The sequence below is a fragment of the Vigna umbellata genome, chromosome 5 (assembly GCF_029865625.1).
Source record: "Vigna umbellata cultivar VRB3 chromosome 5, Vumbellata_1.0, whole genome shotgun sequence".
NCBI lineage: Eukaryota > Viridiplantae > Streptophyta > Magnoliopsida > Fabales > Fabaceae > Vigna > Vigna umbellata.
Window position 1 is genome coordinate 34,695,127 of NC_142169.1, and position 17,759 is coordinate 34,712,885.

The window sequence follows — 17,759 nt, forward strand, 5'->3', positions numbered from 1 at the left end:
AATTGCATTAGTAGCACAAATAAAATAGACTCCTAAGTTTCAAAGTCGCATTTTCAATAGAAAACTTCAAAAGGTTGTTAAAGGGAAAAAAAGAATAAATTTTTTTGTGCTGAAATCTGAAAAAAGAAAAACCGAATTTAACGGAAAAAATAAAGTAAATCCTGGAAAAAGAGTGCCAAACAAAAAAGCTGTTTGAGTCAAATATTAACTTCATTAGCTACTTTGTCTTTTAAAATTTTAAAATATTGTTGGTCAGTTTTTGGTAAACGTTAACTTTTTTTTTTCTGGTACATTTTGAGGTACAAAACAATCAAGAGTAAATTACACGTACCACTCGAGGTTTGAATAAACTAAACAGGGCCCTCTTCCAACTTTTTTATATCACAGAAAATTGCTTTATGTTAACAACATTAAAGTAAGTTTAAACAAAATAAAATTCTATTTTCTAGATCTGATTTAATTTCAAAACTCGTCTGGTAGGTGTATATTGGGATTTTACTTGTAAATACACCTAAATACAAGAAATATAGTAACAGTAATTAAGATGAAATATTTCTGTCGTAAGATAGGACCACAAATGAAGAAAACAAAATGTGTAACTACTTTGAAGAGAAAGTGTCTGACTGTGTGAACCAATATCAAAACGATGAGTGTAGCGAGGAATGAGAAATGTTGTACTCCAGTTCAACGAGTTGGTGCTTGTCGGCCAGACTTTTAACTAATGTTTTAAAGACAGAATATTAACATGTAAGACAACATCAATAGCCTCAACTCGATGCCATTTTTGCTAGAAAGAGGCTTCATTCATGTCTTGCCATGTGTCCTTTTTTATGTCAGGAAAAATGCTAACTTTAGCTTCAAGCAATGGATACGTTGTTTTTTTTCTTCCTTACAGACTCTGACATACCCCATTTCACCATTTGCTATAGCTTCTTACTGTGCGTGAGTTAAATGACAGTAAATTCTCATTACGTACACCATGTTGCTATATTCATTACTCACTTTATTGCACTTGACCAACGATCCTTCCCAATTATACTCATATCTGCTATGATTATTGTCACACAACTGCTACCAGTAATAAGAAAACCAACCATATCTTCCCATGCTTAATAACGTGGATCAACACTTTGGTCTTAATTCATGGTTGTAGGACCACCCCTAGTTATATAGGTTCATTGGAGCATGAGATTTCAACATGTCCTCATGGATTTTAATTCCAATATTCACTATGGTCTATGGCATTGCAATAATTCATTTATCACCATTTCCACTTTGATATAAATTCGCATATATTTCTGTCATCATTTCTACCATTTTTCCTGAATAATAATTCCTCCATCATCTTACCAAGCAACAATCCAAAACCATCATAATTACATTCTCCTACCTTTTCAAATTAGGCATGAACCACAAAATATGGATTGTAATAAACAGAAGAATCTGAAAAAAGAAAACAAAACCTTTGGACTGGATTTTCTGTCATTGGAGAGCGGAATAATAATAATAGTAAAAAAGTTGAGTTGTGTTTTAGGAAACGTTGCAATGCACCTCAACGTAGGGTTGTAAGTTTAAAAGGAAAATGTGTTAGGCTGCTATTTACTAAGTAAGTGAAAATTCTTTTTTCACCCATTTACTGATAAAATTCAATCTAAGAAAATGCAAAAGTGTCAAAAGAATTATTGATGAATTATTGAGTTTCGAAAGACCAAGAACACAGGATGATGCAAAAGGATGAGAATCCCAAATCAACGCAGTTCTCATTAACTTCAATCTGCAGCCGAAAGAACATGTAACATAAAATAATTCAAAGTCGGTAAAAAAGGCAGTTATCCGCCGTTGACAAAGCTACATATGCTTTACCAAATGAACTTATACAAATAAGAAAAAGCTTTATACCAGCACTACAATATAAAATATGTATTCAACCCAATCATATGAAGATGAGTCAATTACAAAACAAAACACTTCAGTATATGCGTACGATATACCTCAACAGGTCTTACATCACAGTAAAAGAAGTTGAAGATGCATTTAGTAATATATTTAACCAACAAAGAGGCAACTCTTATGAATGCGTCATGGTGAATGTCATGATGAACTTCAAAAGAACATATACTTGGAATAAGTCTGGTGTGGTTCTTTTGATTTTCATTGTCTTCGCGGCAGATCATTTGAAAGATAGAAACTAATATATCCTTGGAAATATTAGGACCAAAAACTTCATCATAAGATGCTAAAAGGACGAGAGAAAAAAATAGTAAAAAGGACGGTACTGCGTGGAGCATGAAATTGAATTATCACAATGCATTAGTGTTAGTCGTCCCAGCCAAAGTCATGAGAGGAAAAGTCATGTTAAAGAGTATCATGACCTCTGCAGAAAAAAAGAAGAAAGCCTAAATGTTACAAGCACAATGAGGAATGGTAATAAATAGGATAACAGTTAATCAGTGAAGAATGTAATGACGAGTTCTGTTTTTAAGCCAGGAAAGGAAATCCATTGATTGAAGAAGGTTAGCTAGTGTGAGATAAAGAGTACAGAAAATTGAAATAGTTGAGGAGACGATTAATGTGAAAAAAGTATATAATAGAATGGTTTAGTTAAAATGGATGGTGGAGGGGGAAGTTGGTGGTGATGATGTGGAGGGAAAGGAATAAAAAGTAATGTTATTTAATGAAAAAAAAGGAGTGATAAGTATACTAGGTATAGGGAGATGAATGGGAGAGACAGGTATATGAAATGAAGGAAATGTGAAGAAAACATAAAGAAAAAAACAAGAGAAAAGATTTATGGAGGAATTTGGATGAGATGGTGGAAACGGAAATGACTGGTCATCACTTCACCCAACAGACAGAAAGCAAAGCCAGCACAGCTGTTTTACTATTTTTGTTTTTCATATTAATTTTTCTTCCGTAAAGCGATGCCCCCAGAATCTTCACACAAATCTTTCACAGTTACTCACTGACTCACTCATTCATCAGCCGCAAACAACAAATAAATACCACCCTCTCCCACATCCATTCACAACACAAACCTAACATATGCTTCAAACTTCAAACTACCCAATTCTCAGTTGCCAAAAATGGTGCGTGTCAAAGAAGCTCATGTTGTCACACCGTCAGACCCCACACCCGACACTGTTCTTGCACTCTCAGCACTCGACTCGCAACTCTTCTTGCGCTTCACAATCGAGTATCTCCTTGTTTACAGGCCCGGCCAGGGCCTCGACCGCCCTTCAACCGCCACTCGTTTAAAAACCGCATTAGCTAAAGCCCTCGTTCCTTATTATCCATTTGCTGGAAGAGTCCGGCCCCATCCCCAGGGGCTGGGCCTCGAGGTCGTTTGTCGGGCCCAGGGCGCTGTCTTCATCGAAGCCTCTTCCGAACGCTACAGTGTCAATGATTTCCAAAAGGCCCCCAAAACAGTGGCCCAATGGAGAAAGCTCTTATCCCTCTACGTCACTGACGTCCTCAAAGGCTCGCCTATTCTCGTCGTCCAGCTCACCTGGCTCGCCGACGGAGGCGCCGCCGTCGGCGTCGGAATCAACCACTGCATCTGCGACGGCATCGGCAGCGCTGAGTTTCTGAATTATTTCTCCGATTTAGCCTCGGAGAAATGTCAGGGTCTGGGTCTCGGTGTGAGTGTGGATCCGAAGCCGAAACCGGTTTGGGATAGACATCTTCTGACTCCGGATAAGCGAGGCGAGGCGAATCCAGCGATGCATGCTGAGTTTTGTGGAGTTCCTGATTTGTGCGGGTTTATGAACCGTGTGACGAGCAGGCTGAAACCTACTTGCATTGTGTTGGACGAGAGACGCATCGAGGCGCTGAAGCGCGCGTGCGGAGGAGAGTCGTGCACGTCCTTCGAGGTAGTGGCCGCGCACGTGTGGAGGAGCTGGGCTCGGGCGTTAGGGTTTCCGAAGAACCAGACGCTGAAGCTTTTGTTCAGCGTGAACGTGCGGAAGCGCGTGAAGCCGGGTTTGCCGGAGGGGTACTATGGGAACGCGTTTGTGTTGGGGTGCGCGCAGAGCAGCGCGTGGGAGTTGGGGGAGAGAGGGGTGGCTCACGTGTGGAGTGCGGTGAAGCGTGCGAAAGAGAGGGTGGATAGCGAGCACGTGCGGAGGGTCGTTGAGTTGGTTTCCGAGTCAAGGGCGAGTCCTGACTCGGTGGGGGTGCTGATTCTGTCGCAGTGGTCGAGACTGGGTTTGGAGAGGGTTGAACTAGGAATGGGAAAGCCTCTGCATGTGGGACCCATTTGCTGCGATAGGTACTGTTTGTTTCTTCCGGTTACCGGTGAACGCCACAGCGTGAAGGTGATGGTGGCCGTCCCCAGCGCCGCCGTTGGCAATTTCCATCGCTTCCTCCGGGAATCCAATTCTTGACCCAACCACAACTTCCTGTGTTACGTTGACCTCTGTAATTATTATGTTTTACAAAAATAAATAAATTTCCACTTTTCCTTTCTAAATAAAATCTTTTATTAAAATGGTTAATAATTTAACTATTATTATATAATAACAAGACTTTGAGATTAAGGAATAATTTTATATATATTGTTTATGGGTCTCATCAATCAATCAGATGAGTGAATGAAAGATTGGCATAGTGTTACTATTTACGGTTATGGAATTAAAATTTATTTGATGCCATTCCCACTCTCTGAAACTGATCCCTTAACTTTTGAGATCATGTTAGACTGTTTCACGATGAAGTCCCATAAAAATCTTTCACCCTTTATATGAATTCAACACAGCTTGACACCTGTGTAAAAGACAAACACACAAGATTAGGATTAACAACCTGATTCAAGGTTATCTCTATATTTCTATAAATAGAAGGGCGGATTTCCCCACTTAATATTAATTAATCTTTTCTTATTCAATTAACTAAACTTTTTCCTTTAATAGCATGCCACGTCTCATCTCAGATTTTAATCTCACCGCTTTCTTTTTCTTAAATCTAATCTTTCCACTTTTATATTATTACAGTTAATCATCGCCACGTTTTATCAATATAAAATTTCGATATCATTATTTTCTTCCTCAAATAATTTAAAGTTTGAAAGGAATTTGGAAAAAATAATCAAAAGACTAAAAGCTCGAAATTTCAATAATTTTGAGGATTTTGTAGGGTGTGAAATTATGGGTTCGAAGATCGTGAAGTTTGATAGATGAATTTATAAAACTTATATGGTATTTTAAGTAATATGTTTTGACTAGAAGATGTATTAATAAAACTTTGAAAGAAAAGAAGAAGAATATAAGATTAGACAATATTTATTGATTTTTCCTTGTCAAACCATTGTAGACCTAGGTATGGGCAGTTGTTTATAATGTTTTTGCAATTATGAGAGCATGTCTAAGTAATATTAAACCAGCATGTATATATAAAATCACTTTTTCTGGCATCATCTAATGGAACGCACGATAGGAAGTAGAAGACAAAATGTTTGTCAAAAGAAAAACATCAGAGTGCATAAAATGATTTAGTGTTTATTTGTTCAGGAAATTTAGTATTATATGATTTTTTAAATATGTTCATGAAGAGGTATACTATAGAAACATCAATTTTTAATCGAGCTAGATATCAGTACTTTTAGTTCAATTTTTTAGTGTGTGTTAATTTTTATAAGATCTGATTTATTACTATTAAAATTTATTTTACCTTAAGTAAACAATTCAAAACATAACAAAAACCTGCTAGCTTTATTATTTAATCAAACAAGTAACGAGATTCAGTGATTTTTTTTCCTAAATACTTTTATTTTATTAAAACTGTCTTTTACTATTTTTTGCTTATTTTTAATTTAGTCTATTCTGCAAACGGAGTGGCTTTTTTACTATTAAAGTTTTCTATTTTCGTCTCATAATTTTTTATACTTAAAAAAATTTGAATCAAATTAAACTAAAATGAAAAATACTAAAAGACCAAATAACTTGACCTAAAAGTATTAAAAGTTGTGTAGACCTATTGATAATTTTATAATGAGAAGAACAAAAAAGTAACATGTATGATTAGTTGTTGTTCCTGCTGGTTTTGAGGGTATGTACATGGAATAATTAGTTAGCTGTTGTTTATAATAGTAAGTTAGTGTTAAAATGGTGGGTCCTATGAAATTATTATTATGATGTTGTTAAACATGTTTTATTTTAATTAGAGAGATGTCATTGTAATGATGTTGTCTGTAAGAAAAAATAATTAGCGTTTTAGTTTATAACTCACATCATATATATGAAAAGTTGTGTATGAAATTTTGCATTAAAAAGTGGATTATGTCGGTTTGGTTTTGAAGAAGATATGCATGACGTATGGTATAGAATTTTTTGAAAAATAAAAATCGAAAAAAGCATATTCGAAAACTTTAAACAGAAGTGGATGCATTGATATAAGAGGGTGGTATGCAGACAAATAGTACAGGTGGCGTCATTAATTAATGAACAATCTTGTTTATAAATTACACAAATCATTTGACTCTCTCCGTAATCATGTCTTCCATAGTTATGTAACTGCAACCACTGTTACAAAATATATTTATAATGACCATATGGGTACGGAAAATATATACTACATCTTTCTACAATTATTCTCTTTTTTTGCAAATCTTTTCTTCAATTCCATTTGATGTTACACTAAATAATCCTTTGGGTGCTTCAAGATAAGATTGGAAGGAATCTTCGACTAAAATAATATCAGCAAAAATTAAATGCCTACACCAACATAGTAAACTAACATATATATAATATGAAATTTTTTATATGAATAATAAGTCTGGTATTCGAGCTTGAACACTGCGACACGGGTACGTGGAAACATTGATAGTTGATAAAAAGACAGATCAGACTTCGTATAAGAAATGTGCTGATGATGTTTTCAAAATATGTTCAAACATGTGAAGCAAGCACTCGTATTCATTCAGGAACACAATTAAGGATGTCATAATGGAAAGGTCAAAAGCAGCTTATGACCTTGTTGACCTAGTAAGAATAATACGTTTTAAAAACTTCTATATACGTAGGTAAAAAAGTGATTATATAATGAATTTTAAATTCATGATTTTAATAATCTAAGTCAAAGATATTTAAGATTGTATTTGATTTTTTATTTTTATTTTTATTTGACTTTCTTATTTTTTATACTCTTTTAATAGTGTTATAAGATTTGGATTGAATTTTTATTTTAAATAATATGAATGTATTTGGAATTAAAAGACATAAGAAAGTTGTTTATATATTTTAAATAATGATTATAGTTTTTGTATAGTTTTGAAGTTTTGATGGGACGTAGTCGTGGTGGAAACTTAAAGAGTAGAGTGGTGGTATGGTATCTAAGGAAGTGAAAAGACAAGGGTGGAAATTGATAGATGAGAAGTGTGGATTGAAATGAAAGAAAGGTAATGGAATGGTGAGTACTATGAAATGTGGTGGATGGTGATTTGTCTCTTGTGACAGAATTCACAGTACAATATGAAAGACTTTGTTGTTGGTAGTGCAATATTAATGAGTGATGATGGTGCTATAGAGCCTACATTTTGTACATCAATGGACAATTGGGAGGGCAAGCACTTAGTTGCTTCTACTGCTATTCAAATGGAGGAAGGTTTTGTCTCAATAGTACAACATTATTAAATTTTTTACAAATTTTGAAGTCCCAGATGAATCTTTCTGTGCTGGGCCTGGAGGATGATGCATTTTACAATGATGTACGTTCTTCCTGCTCAAGATTTTGTGGGATTTTTGTGTATTTCCAAAATGGGACAAAATAATTGTTCCTCCAATTGAAAAACAACAAGAGGGGTTTCGTTAGAACTCAGAAGTGACCTGCTTGGATTCTAGCTGTAGGTGTAGAAGCAGGATGATCGATCAAATTATGCTTGTCTTCCCGCATTTGTCTTAATCTGAAATCCATCAACTGCTTAATCACAAGCCAAATAAACAAATGTACCAAAAAATGCAAAAGTAATGCAATTTGACTACATTTAATGTGTCCATTTTTACTATCATCCATGTAGCTTGTAAAAGATCCATGTTTCTCTTTAAAGACATATTATCATTGAATAAGAGTTTTAGAAGAACTTCAATAATGACTTGGCTACTTCCTATAATAGATATATAATGGAGAGCAGCAGTTTTGATTAGAATGTTTGATTAAAAACTATTTAGTAAAATAATGTTGCAAAACATTCATGTTAAAAATTATCAGTATGGAAAATACAGGAAAGAATGAAAAATAGTAGACATCTAAATTAAAGGATTAATAAATAACAAGGCTTTATTTGTGATTAGATATGTAATTTATCTTTTATTTTTAGGTAAGATTAGTTTATCTCTTACATAGCATTTTATCATTTTTATTTTACATAAACTAAAATAAAAATGAATAGAAAATTAGAAATAAAAAAATGAATAAATAGAAAACTGAAAATACAATACTAGTTCGGTCAAATTGGCGTGGTGGGGATAGCCTATTGTTCATGTTTTCTATTTACTGAAATTTTGAAATTGCTTTTTTTTTTGGTAGTATTATCTAATTGAGATTTGCATTTTTTTACCCCGTGGTGTTACAAATTTGCTTGATATTGTATTTTAATGTATTGATTTTGAATTTGTTATCGTAATAAACTAGTATATTGCTGGACTTTTGTAATTACACTTGCGTTTTTTTATTCCTTAAAATTAGGTGAATTAGCTCATGAATTAATTCACTTGTCAATAGGCAATTTAGTTAAATCAGATCAAATAGCATTTAGCTCACGAAAAAGTGAAAGAATGGTGCTGAAATCTAAAAATAAAATAAAATAAAGAAATCTAGTGGATAAAATCAAAGGGGTCCTAGAAAGGTGACAAATAAAAAGTTATTACGCTCAAATATATAAGATATCCTCTTCACAAACATATACCGTTCATTGCAGGTACATTGAGGAACAGAAGAATGAACATGGCCCGTTTAATACGATCGCAAAGTGGATGACCACAATTACAATAATGATATTCAAAAGCCCAATAACTTGGAACTATGCATAATGGATTCTCCACAGAAAGCAGAAAAAGAGATTGGGTGTGGCCTGAACACGTCAAAATCTAGAAGGGAAAGCGTACGTTTACAATATAAACGCGGTCTGCAATTACTGAAGTAGACAAATATACATTGCTTGAATTCATCTTAGTTTGATAATGTTGGTTACATCGACGTCATCCCAATAATAAAGGGGGAGATGAGTGGAAAAATAGAAGAAAGAAAAATGAGGGAAGTGACACGGATTATACAAACCTATCAACATATTACAACAAAGTCTTAAATAACCAAAAATGACAAAGGCTTAACTTCTGTTCAACCCTGTCATTTAGTAACCTAAATTATTATGAACTCAAATGGCAGCTGTGAACCATGATTCACGCAGCAGACATCTAAAATGGGTTAGTGGTTTATGATTCTACTAAATCTAGCTGAATGTGAGAACCTTCTACCCTGTAATTCCAGTGCCAGCTTCCCCTCTCCATCATATCTTGATCAATTGGATCTAACTGGATTGCTAAACCTGAAACGCAATTATGAACCTAAATCAGCAACATTGGACAGAACAAATAATTTGACTAAGGATAACAACAGTAACATTCTCAAAATAATCATGATAACAGCATATATTACTTCAGGCAAGCAAAGCAATAAGGAGAGGAACCAAGCAAAATAAATTTCTGAAGTTGAATAGACCTGGGTTTCCCGGCATGATTTTGAGTCTGTGGCCATCTGGAACTTCGAACACATGATTTCCCTATATCAGTTAATAACAGAAGAATAAGCTTGTTAGGCATTAGCTTATAGGTATCAAATATCCACCAGAATTAACGAAAGAGTAATTTTATTTTACTTAATTTTTAGGCTATAATGACAACAGTAATTGGAGGCTTTGTTATGAGGCTCTGGTTCTTTTTGACATTCAAATACAAATGACTACAGGGTCAGCTTAGTAGTTAAGAAAAAGTGACTCAATAAATTCTAAACTCGAAATGAATCCTTTATGTCGGTGGTTAGAAAAAGTGTCCCAAGCTAATATTGTTTGGAACAATGTGGGTTGGGTATCCATGAAGGGAATAAATCCTGCTTTGTCAAGCAATTCTAGGCCGTTGTGGGTATCCTACCATGCACATCCACGTTCACATCAAGGCAAATTGGTTTGGATTCGATGAAAGCTCTAACTTACAAAGTATGAGAAATCACGGGCTCAAATCCAAGGAGTGGGCACTATTGCAAGCGGGACTTTTTGCAAAAGTAGTTTAGAGAGAATAAAATCTACATTTAAACATTAACCTGTAAGACAACATCAGTAGCCTCAAATTCAGCATTTCCATGAAGTATGATTTGCAGCACCTCAGATCGCTGCACATCATGTTTCCAGTATATGTTTCGATCACAGTTCCAATCAATTCCCTTGTTCAACACCTTGACATTTTGCAACTTACATTTTCCACACCTGGCATGATGATAAGATAAATGTGTATAATGTTAGATGCTTGCAATCTAAAGTAATTTTATATGCCTTAGATCTTGGGATCTTCAGGTACGATGCGGTTGATAAGAAATCACAATTCAACTTATTAATACAGAAAGAACAATACCTTTGGCCATAATGTAGTATGTATTCACCGCTCTCATTAATCTTCATTGAGCCCATAACATTCTCAGCTATTATGATCAGGCTTCCATTGAGCTGGTGTAAAGGGACAAATCACAAATATCAGCCTAATATCTTAGAACTTCACGCCACATAAGTTAACCAAATGTATTGCTTAGTACCTGTACATTCCTCCAAAAAAACTCTGCAACCTCTATTTGTAACTCAGAGCCCTCCGATACGGAACCACCGTAAAACTGATCACAGAAAAGAATGACAAAATAATCAAAACCTTTATATGTAAATGATAATCAACACAATTCACCCTCGTAAAGCCGTAGAACTATCATGTTCCAAGCAAATTGCTTTGAAGAAAAGGTTACACCCAAACAATAGGAAGAAAAAATTGTGTAAAAAGGTTTATGTTCATGTCTTATCATGTGTTAAGAACACTGGTGGACACGAAACTGAAAAATTGACCTATTTAAGGGAACACTTGAGACCAATATGTTTAGAACACACAGCCATTTACTGATAGAATTCAATTAAACTTCCATAGTTTAAAATTTATACAGACAATATAACATAAAATTGACAGTTATTGATGAAATAATACTTAAAATAACATAATAATACAGGGTTACCTTTTGCTTAGTGACTTCCCAAAGAGGACCAAGAGCAGGATGCAAAAGGATGAGAAATGGTGGTCCCGAATCAACATAGTTCTCATTAGCTTCAATCTGCAGGAGAGAACAAACATAACAAAATAACTGTAAGTACCTAGAAAGGACAGTAATCCTCCCTTTACAAACTTACATGTATTACCAAATGACCAAAAAAAAAGGTTTTGCAGTAGCATACTAGTATAATATGAAATTGTACTTGACCAAACTAAATGAAAATGAATCAATAAGCATAAAACATGCTAGCATGCATGTATATACCTCAGGAAGTCTTATATCACACTGTGAAAGAAGATCGTGAGCATTTCGTAAGATATCCAAAAGAGCACCATCAGGTGTCTGCATAAAAATGCAAAACATATTATAGATATTTAAGAGCAACCATCATTACAACTCCAACACATAAAACTGCAAAACATATTATAAGAGAAATATAAAGATAATCCTAGCCATCCAAAGAACCCGTAGTTTAGTTCTTAAGCTTTCACCGTTGTTCAAAAACACGATAGTAAGATATTCAGGTAATATTAACTGCTAAGTGAAGCCGAGCACTATCCAAGTATATAAGGAAATATTAGGAACAGACCTCATAAGGAAGGGATTGCAAGAATACTATAACTGTCAAAAACTTGGAAATGGAATCAACATAATGGAATATCACACGTACTTTGTTTACTCAACCCAATCTAGACAAAAAAATGCTATTTCATCAATGCAGTAAATTGAACCTGGTGTAAAGACTTGTCTCCATGCCTTCTTTTTTTCTTGGCAGAGGAGGTAACTCTCCTTCTTTCATTATATACTATAAAAGTATCTAGCTCATCTGCTCACAAATAAGAGTTTTGTCAAGCTCAACTAAATGGGAATTATTGTATATGGTTTGTCAGATCAGACAAGCACATGCAGGACGTACCTTCAACATCATAATAACATCTAGAAGAGTACGAATTGAAATAATTGTCAGCAATATTTTGCATTGTGCACTCAAGTCTACCACCAGAGACGCTAGTGAATCACAAGGAAAGGGGGAAGAGTAAGTTGTAAATGCAACAAAAGAATCCACAATATACAAACCGTGAAAATATTTAATCACAAGGAAAATTAAGGTAAAATTACTTATTTGGCCTCTGAACTATCTGGAAATTTTCAAGCAGGTCACTAAACTACTAAAAAAAACTAAATGGGTCCTAAATTTAGTAGTTTTTAAATTTAGTTCTTAGGGTTTTAAAAATAGTCATTGATTATGGCAATTTCAAGATGCCATAAACTAACCCCAAGGACCTACCTTTTTAGTTTAGGAACCTAATTACGTTTTTTTTTACTGTAAGGACCTACTTTTAAAATTCACAAATAGTTTAGACACCAACTGAGTAATTTAATCAAAAATTAACTTAGAGAAGTAATAATAAGAAACAAACAATCACTGTAGAAAAAATGAAATTATTTTAAAGCCAGGAAAGGAAACCCATCAATTTCAACTTGTGGTCCTCATGCATTTCAAAATCGAAATTTTCAATTTCTAGATAATACATGGATATAAACTAGTGTCAGATAAAGAATATATATTACAGATGTTTCAGTAGTCAATGTACGAAGCTACCACTAACTATGGTTTGAATAAAGTAGATATACACAGCCTTACCCCCATAAACAGAGAACTTTTTTCAAAGATTTGTACCTGTAACCTTTATTAAGTCACAAGCAGCAACTCACAGTTGTGCTAAGCTTCATTTTCAATTTAATGTATAAAACAAAGGAAAGTAATCAAAACTGCATTGATAAATTCACAAGGAAGAGACATACCTATGACATTTACCAAACTGATCTGTGTAAACTATTGGCTTTTTGGTATTTAGCACCATTCCAGGTAAACTATTTCCACTCTTACTTGATCCAATTAACTCCGCGGAAGGTAAATCAACATATAAGATGTTTGTATTGGCTGGGAACTCTGCCTGCAAACTTCATTATACAGAATGAAGTCGATATTTGGGTATGCATTCCAAATTAGAAGGCATAACAGACAAAAAGAGTAAAGATTCCCAAAAGAATAACTATTGAACTGTTTTATAATCTCCAGAAGAAAATAAATTTATAATATCAAATGCATTCATTTTAAATTTGAAGGGCATGGGTCTCCTGTGGATGTAGGTTTATAAAATGCTTGTCATTCTCATTATTCATACAAATTTGGGGATAATGTGTTCTTAATCATCGAAGTCATTCGTATGTAATAAATAATATGCCAGACTAGAAGAATACATAGGCTAAGCATGGGCAAATAATTTAAAGCTGCAAAATGTATCACAGAATCTGGAAACCAAATTCGAACATACCAGGAAAATCACATACCTTTTTGGAGCAAGAGGTCCAGTAGTAATTCCAAACTTGTCAAACTCAGTGTACTCAATACAAGAAATTCCGTATTCGCATTTACCATCAATACTTTTCTTCTCCATCAGCACATTAACTCCTTCTGTAGCGCCTGATATCCGCTCACAAGATGCAAATCCCAGTTTCTGTTAAAGAACACAGCTCAGAAACTGCAAACAATATTCTACTTGAAATTTGAGACTGTTTAGCTGAATAAATATTACTGAGAACAGCGCCTTTCTTTTTTTCTTAAAGATCTTCAGGCAAGATAAATTATTAAATAGGGACAATGCTCCAAGCAAACAGTGCATTTATAGGATAAACAGTTGGACTGCGGTATCTAGTTTTTTTTTTTCCAGTGCATTTATAGGATAAACAGTGCAATTATCTGACATTAGTTGATTTACCAAAACCTTATACACCAGAAACTTTAGACTTGGTAAGGAACTATACACGATAAAATATTATTTACCCTTTTATCATAACATGTTTTAGCCTTTGTCCACATGTAGTGCCAAAAAAGGCTGAGATTACCAATTAAAACAACCGCTACCTACCTTTCCATGTCGTAAACCAATCCCTGCTAAGGCTAGGAGGGTTAAATCTGTAGCTGCCACAACGTTACTGCAAGGTCACCTGTATTGTAAATGCAAGTTTCTCGTACTAAGGAAAGCAAACCCAAGAAATATCAATCATAACAACAGACCTGACTTGGCGCAGAGTTGCACCTTTTCTTCCTTGAGAATAAAACCATTTGAAGATGCCTTTGTCATGTGCAAGTTTCCATATGACACCATGACCACCAGGCTTGCTCAAGGGACTCAATGGTTTGGTGACCAGCCACTGGCCTTCTTCTGCACCAACAACTGGAACAAGAGGCTGCCAATTTACAAATTATATATTTAGAGACTTTTAAAATAAGATGACCCCTTCCCAGAATCCATAGTATAGATTTATATAAAACCTGCTCAAAAAGTTGGAAAGTTGATCGACCTCTCCCAAACCATGAAAGTCTTTCACACAGAGAAGTGACGTGTTTGTGGTTGTTCTTTGCGGCACTAGTCATTATTGCAACGGGTGTGATACATTGTTTATTGTATAACTTGAAGTACAAGAATTCTCTAGCCTTCAAATGTGAAATTGAAGAATTATATATTTCAGCGCCCAACATAAAAACTTAATCTTGGTTTTATCATAAGAAAAAAATGGGCATAGCAAGTATGACTGTGTTTGATAGTTGGAGATCTAATACCTGAAGATCTCTTATAAGACCTTCCAACAAAGTCCTTCCACAATATGGTAGCATTGCAGCAGGCAGGCATTCACCTGACTTAGGATCAACCAAACCAAGCCTGTCGGCAGAACCTCCCAAAGGATAAATTTCACCTAGGTCTGGCAAACCCTAGAACGACAAGATCTTATTATTCCATGTAGCTACGAAGCATCTAACCTAAATTCAAGTTACGATTTACAAACAAGGTAATGTAATTAGACTAACCTCTATACCCCATAGAGCTGCTTGAGAAGCATACTCTGTGTCTTCAGAAAGGTTATGCCCATTAGGTGCATTAATTCCTAAAATTTGGCATTCTTTCGCTTCATGCATCTGATGTGACCACTTCATACTCTGCCTCTCAAATGACTTCTGGACAATAAGTTCCAGAACTGTTATCTGATATCTGCATTGTATCAGTGTTAACAAAGAAACAAATATATGCAAATTGAATTATTCCCAAACAACATACACTCCTATTAAACCAAATTTATACCAAGCAAAACCGAAAAACAAAAACTTGATGGTGTTGGGATCAAGGTTTTAAAAGAGGGTCTGCAACTGCAATTTCAGCTGCAGCGTCAAGTTTTATGGGGTGACTGTGATAAGCACCGAAACATTTGTGAATCCACCCTCAAGCTACCTATATAGGGGAGAACTAAATATTTAAATATTCCACCAAACATCTCATAATAATTGAACATAGACACCCCCATAATACCGGAGTTGCTATCAGACTGCGACTACAATTATGGCTGTATAAGCCACATTCTACAGTTTCTCACTCTATCAAGAAACTGGAACTGCATTACGTTGGTTGGGACGACAAGTAATGATGGAAAGGTGAGAAAGTTCCTTATGCTTAAGAGTTTATAAAAAAAAAAGAGAAAAAAAAAAGTACAGGAGATTTATTCCCTTTCTGCCCATCTCATAAACCCGATGTCTGTTCCAACAAAATGGGAGAACTAAAAATGTTAAACCAACTAAGAAGCACAATAGTTCCGTTTCACAATTTTACTACTACGTAAGTCACCAAAGTCAATCTTAGTATAACTGTTTTTTCTTCGCTTGTTAATATATTAAAGAAACAAAAACAAGGTAGGTTAATTTTATTCCATCTATTCCCCAATTGTTCCATACTAAGCGAATGGTAAAAGTAGGAAAACGAAGAACTGACCCAATAATTCCTCCAATACAGTCATAGAATTGCTCAATTTCCGCCAAAGTTTCTAACAACTTGTTCAAATCAATAATCTCGTAATCCCCCAACGCCATCCTCGAACCCACACCACCATTGCCATCAAAGGAATTCAAATTCTCAATCATCTCCGCAATAGCGTAGAGCGCGCTCTTCACGGCGCTCGCGGTAGCCGCGGCGGCCGCGGCGGATTCTAGCGATTCGGTTCCGTCCAAACACAGTACATGCTCCTGCCCGGCAGCAACCACGCATTTGAGCAGGAATAGTTGGTCGGAACTCAACCGGAGCGAGGCCAAAACCCTAGCAAGGCCGCGACCCGAACTGAAGAAGCGCTTCACTCTGGAATCGGCGTTGAGCACTCGGAGCTTCTCGACGAGAGTGGCGCACGCCGCAATCCTGTCGCGGAGCGCGGCAAGGCGAGCGATTTCGCGGTAGAAGTTGAAGTCGCCCGGCGGTGGCGGCGAGACCTCCAGGGTCTCGGTGGAAATTCGAGCGACTGGACAACATGTAGAGAGAGAAGAGGGAAGAGAGATAAATTTGGAGAAAGAGAGAGAATGGGAAAAAGAATGAGAGTGAGAAGGTTTGGAGCGGAAGGAGAAGACGAAACGCTTATTATGAGGAAGAAGAGAAGTGGAGTGAAGCATTTTTGAAGGCTGTGTTGTGTTTTGAGTTGGAATACGCAATTGATTAAGGATGAATTTAAAGTTGTGTAGGATAAAGGGAAGACGCTAGAAGAATATACCAGAAAGGAAAGAGCATAATAAGAAGGAGGGAAATCAAGTGGTTTCTTAACCGTCCATCAAGTAGTTGCATGTGCCCATTATATATACCTCTATCCTCGTCTTCCTTTTCGGACTGGCTCTCAGGATTTCACTATCTTCTTTCTCTCACATACCTTACAGTCCACAAATACATCTCTTTATTTGGGTTTACAATATTATATAACATGTTATTTTTTATGATGCTTTATATCACCAACATTCATGTAAATATAAACTAATTTATGTTCCTTGGTTAAATGATTCACAATTTCAGTTCTCATATATAAGAAATAGATAGTAGCTACTACATTATGTGATAATTAAATCTTTTTGATTTATCAGTTTTGTTAAGTATCAATGATTTTGTTTAGGTAAGGCATGTATTTGTGATAAAAGTATTTTTGAGCAGGTAGACTCAAACGTACATAAAGACAGTCACGAGTGATGGACATCTCAGTGTCCATTTTGAAATTGCATTGGCCAAACCCTAAAACATGTTTTGCTGTGATCATCTTAAAACCAAGTAAAAAAAATGTATATTTGAACAAATTTATAGAGTTAAATCCTAGGGTTCAACTCCTCTAAGCACCGTTTCAAAGCAACTGGCTATTCCCGTTATTATGTAGATGGCCGTCACCGTTCATCACAAATCAAAGAAATTTCGGTCTCTTTGTTTCTACTGATTGGAATTCCACTATGAACTACTAATAATAAAGAATCAAGAAGAAATTACAAAAAAATAAAAATAAATAAGAAGAATAAATATTGAAATGGAAAAATAATATGCATTTTTACTTTTTATTTAAAAATGCGAACAAAGACAAAGAAAGTTTCAAAGTTATATATAAATATAATAAAATAT

General features: G+C 35.2%; 1 protein-coding gene and 1 pseudogene across 1 annotated transcript; one reads left to right on the forward strand and one right to left on the reverse strand.

Moving 5' to 3' along the window:
* Positions 1–2,119: 2,119 nt before the first annotated feature.
* LOC124823352 (alcohol acyltransferase 9 pseudogene) lies at positions 2,120–4,473 on the forward strand (annotated as a pseudogene).
* Positions 4,474–9,121: 4,648 nt separating this feature from the next.
* On the reverse strand, positions 9,122–16,941 carry UGP3 (UDP-glucose pyrophosphorylase 3). The gene is made up of 17 exons (XM_047295544.2): positions 16,116–16,941; positions 15,164–15,344; positions 14,918–15,067; positions 14,630–14,791; positions 14,372–14,544; positions 14,223–14,289; positions 13,645–13,811; positions 13,096–13,254; positions 12,206–12,297; positions 12,021–12,115; positions 11,554–11,631; positions 11,254–11,349; positions 10,792–10,866; positions 10,614–10,705; positions 10,306–10,468; positions 9,709–9,769; positions 9,122–9,535 (listed from the first exon to the last, which is right to left on the reverse strand). Exons 1-17 carry the CDS (start codon positions 16,778–16,780, stop codon positions 9,423–9,425), a joined length of 2,589 nt encoding a protein of 862 aa, XP_047151500.2. The 5' UTR covers positions 16,781–16,941; the 3' UTR covers positions 9,122–9,422.
* Between the last annotated feature and the right edge of the window lie 818 nt (positions 16,942–17,759).